Genomic DNA, 3,058 nt, shown 5'->3' with positions numbered 1-3,058 from the left:
CATACTATTAATTTGTGAGTTAAAGGACATAGATTACAAATTTTTCAAATTAGTTTTAGATATTTTAATATGTAAAACTTATTCTACGATACTTCTATATTTTAAGGAGGTAAAATTTATGTTCTTTTTAATGTAAAATTTATGTTAAAATTTGAGGAGTCATGTTTTGCATGAATATTTATTACTTCTAGAAACAGCCATCTCTTTTGAACACTCCATACATGTCAAAAATTTTACACAAAAAATCAATCTGAACAGTGAACTGAAAAAAGTGTTTCTCCTTTTCCTTCTCGTTTAAAAAAAATTGAGTAGAAATATTCCACACAAAAAGAACAAAATAAAAGAAATAGGTTTTGATAAATTAAATAAAATCCTTAACAACAGACCTACAAAAATCCAATTCCACTCCTGTGGTTTCTCTCTAAAAACCCTTCCAACACAACTTTCTTCTTGTATTCGTCGGAGTTGACATCAACAGCGCCGGCGACTCCACCATTTTTTCCGGCGACGATTGCTTCATTCTTCGGTCGAAACCTGGGAAGAAAATAAAACCATGCAGACGTACAAATAATGGCACAAACCTTGCCCCAAAACAACATTATCAATAGGGTCACCATTAGAATTGACATCCCAATAATTGAATCAAAGTAGTTGTTATTAATTTGTTGATCATGTCGTTGACTCGACTTCTCGTCATTGACTTCACCGGTGGTGGTCGCCGCCGGTGGTTTCTTCCGTTTTGGTGGTGGCAGAGATACTGAGTGGGAAAGCTTGATATTATTATGGTTGGCTTTTGGTGAATTAAAGTGGCTCAAATTATGAGTACTAGAAATAGTAACACTCCTTGAAAATTCACTTGGACACGTGGAATGTTCTTGTGCGTTGTCGAACAATTGATCCAAACTTTTGTTCTTTTTGTGGATGTTGTCCTGAATTTTATTATCGTCGTTTGTCTGAAAATAATGAGATCAAGAAATAAAATTATATTGTTAAACATACTCATTTAAGAAATAGGTAAAGAATGGCAAGAAAACAATAAGACGAAATTGCTAGTAAACCAATAAGTAATCGTAAATAAGAAACGTATATAACATTGGTGATTGGTCCCAGACCCAGAAAAGAGAAAGAAATTAAAGATCTCCATCTATTTCAGATAGAATTTTTTTATAAACAATATGGATTTGAAAAAGAAAAAGAAAAAAAGGTCAATGTGATATCCACAAACTCCATAAATTGTGTATCTACAAATTTCTTTTACCTTTAAATCACCTCCTTCATATGATCTACAAAGTTATATATTAAATGGATTAAACTTGGATCATTAAGGAAATACGTACTCCTTTCTTCCTTCTTATACTATGGTTTTTAAAGTCATACAATCACAAATAATCACAACAATAATAACAAAACCTAATGAATTATCACAAGTGAGATATGATGTAATTAGCTTTAGAGATTGTTTCTGATATACCTTTAGCTAAAGAAAAAATGAATGAAGCAATGACGACAAGTAGCCAAGATAGCAATTAAACGGTAGATAGTAATAGCCATCTAAGAATAAAATGATATCATACTGACACTAATGTTGTTGAAGACAAAAGGAAACGTTTATCTACCTACTAACCTTCTACTCTAATTCTCGACCCTCAGGCCTTAGTAAGTGCCAGATGTGCCCGTCTAATCACCTATCCCCAAGACTTTTTGGCCTACCTCTACCCCTCCTCATATCCACCAACGATTATAGTTTTTTTTTAAAATAACGATGGTGTCTATACCAGCTTTCAAATATTACCGATTACTTCTCATATTAACATACCTTATTATTAACCTTCTCAGGGATATTTGTTTGACCATTAACCAGCACCTGATCGGTGGTCGCCGGAGTTTTAACAGAAGCCTTCTTCTCCGGCTCCACGACATGAATTTCTCTACTCCGGTTGAACTTCTCCGATATGTCCACCGGAATAGTTTTCGCCGCCGTCGAGTGCTTCCCTACAAACTTAGAAATAAACAAAAAAGACTTCCTTTTTTTCTTGCCGCCGGCTGACTTAACATAATCAGAAGAGACTAGCTTTGTTTTATTAATGGAAAATCCAAAACAACCCAAAAAACAAGCTTTTCTGAGTTTTCTCTCTTTAGAGCTAACTTCCATTGGAGCCATGGCAAAACAAGAAAAGATCTTTTGACATGAAGAAAAAGAGTGGAATTTTCTTGGGCTGTAGCTAGCCTGTGTATTTGAAGGCTTAGCCAAATTTTCTTAAATGAAACAAGCTTTAATTTATACGTCTAGATGGTCTAAGGTAGGTAGAGCTTAATGTATTTATGGGCAAAAACACTTCGGAAATTCCATGTCAATTTCTAACTTCTTACTCTCCATCGGTTTCAGTTTAAATAACACATTTCGCTTATCGATGGTCAATTTGATTAAACTTTAAAGCTAAATTAAATTAGTTCAACATAATATTTTAGAATTAAATTAGTTCAACATAATATTTTAAAATTAAACTTTGGATATTCAAAAACTATGCAAAAAGTAATATAAGTTGCAATTTTTCTCCAGTCAATATGATAACAAAATATATTTTAAAATATTTGTCAAACTTTATATAGTTTGACTCAATAAGCGAAATGTGTCATATATTTTAAAACGGAAGGAATACTTCTCGAGATAGTTTTAAAAAAATGGCACTTCTATGTTTATATACATTTTAATTTTAAATTATATATTTTATTTTGAATAAAATAATTTATTTCTATACAAATTTTTATGACTTGTTTTTGGATCGAGAGTTTCAAAAAAATTTCCAAATGACATGGAGTATTTTTTTAATTATTTTTTTGCAAGTATTTTTCTAAATGATAGAAAAAACTTTGTACTATAAGGAATTACAAATGAATATAATATGGTAAGTTTAATTTTTTTGTTGGCCTAAGCTGGGGTTTGGTTGGTTTTTGTTTATGGGGGTGTGGGGAGGGGGGGGGGGAGGCGGACTTGGACTTCGTGGGAGAGATTACTTTTCTACGAGCACGTACGTTTACATTAATTCTTCTTCTTTCT

At 32.3% G+C, this 3,058-nt stretch overlaps 1 protein-coding gene across 1 annotated transcript; it reads right to left on the bottom strand.

Annotated features, from left to right (window-relative positions):
- Nucleotides 1-338: 338 nt before the first annotated feature.
- On the bottom strand, nucleotides 339-2,302 carry LOC107779443 (uncharacterized). The gene is made up of 2 exons (XM_016599879.2): nucleotides 1,817-2,302; nucleotides 339-953 (listed from the first exon to the last, which is right to left on the bottom strand). Exons 1-2 carry the CDS (start codon nucleotides 2,159-2,161, stop codon nucleotides 387-389), a joined length of 912 nt encoding a protein of 303 aa, XP_016455365.1. The 5' UTR covers nucleotides 2,162-2,302; the 3' UTR covers nucleotides 339-386.
- Nucleotides 2,303-3,058: the final 756 nt, after the last annotated feature.

The sequence above is a fragment of the Nicotiana tabacum genome, chromosome 16 (genome assembly GCF_000715075.1).
Source record: "Nicotiana tabacum cultivar K326 chromosome 16, ASM71507v2, whole genome shotgun sequence".
In the NCBI taxonomy this organism is placed as follows: Eukaryota; Viridiplantae; Streptophyta; class Magnoliopsida; order Solanales; family Solanaceae; genus Nicotiana; species Nicotiana tabacum.
Note: the sequence above shows the minus strand (reverse complement) of the source record. Positions and strands in the feature narration are given on the sequence as shown.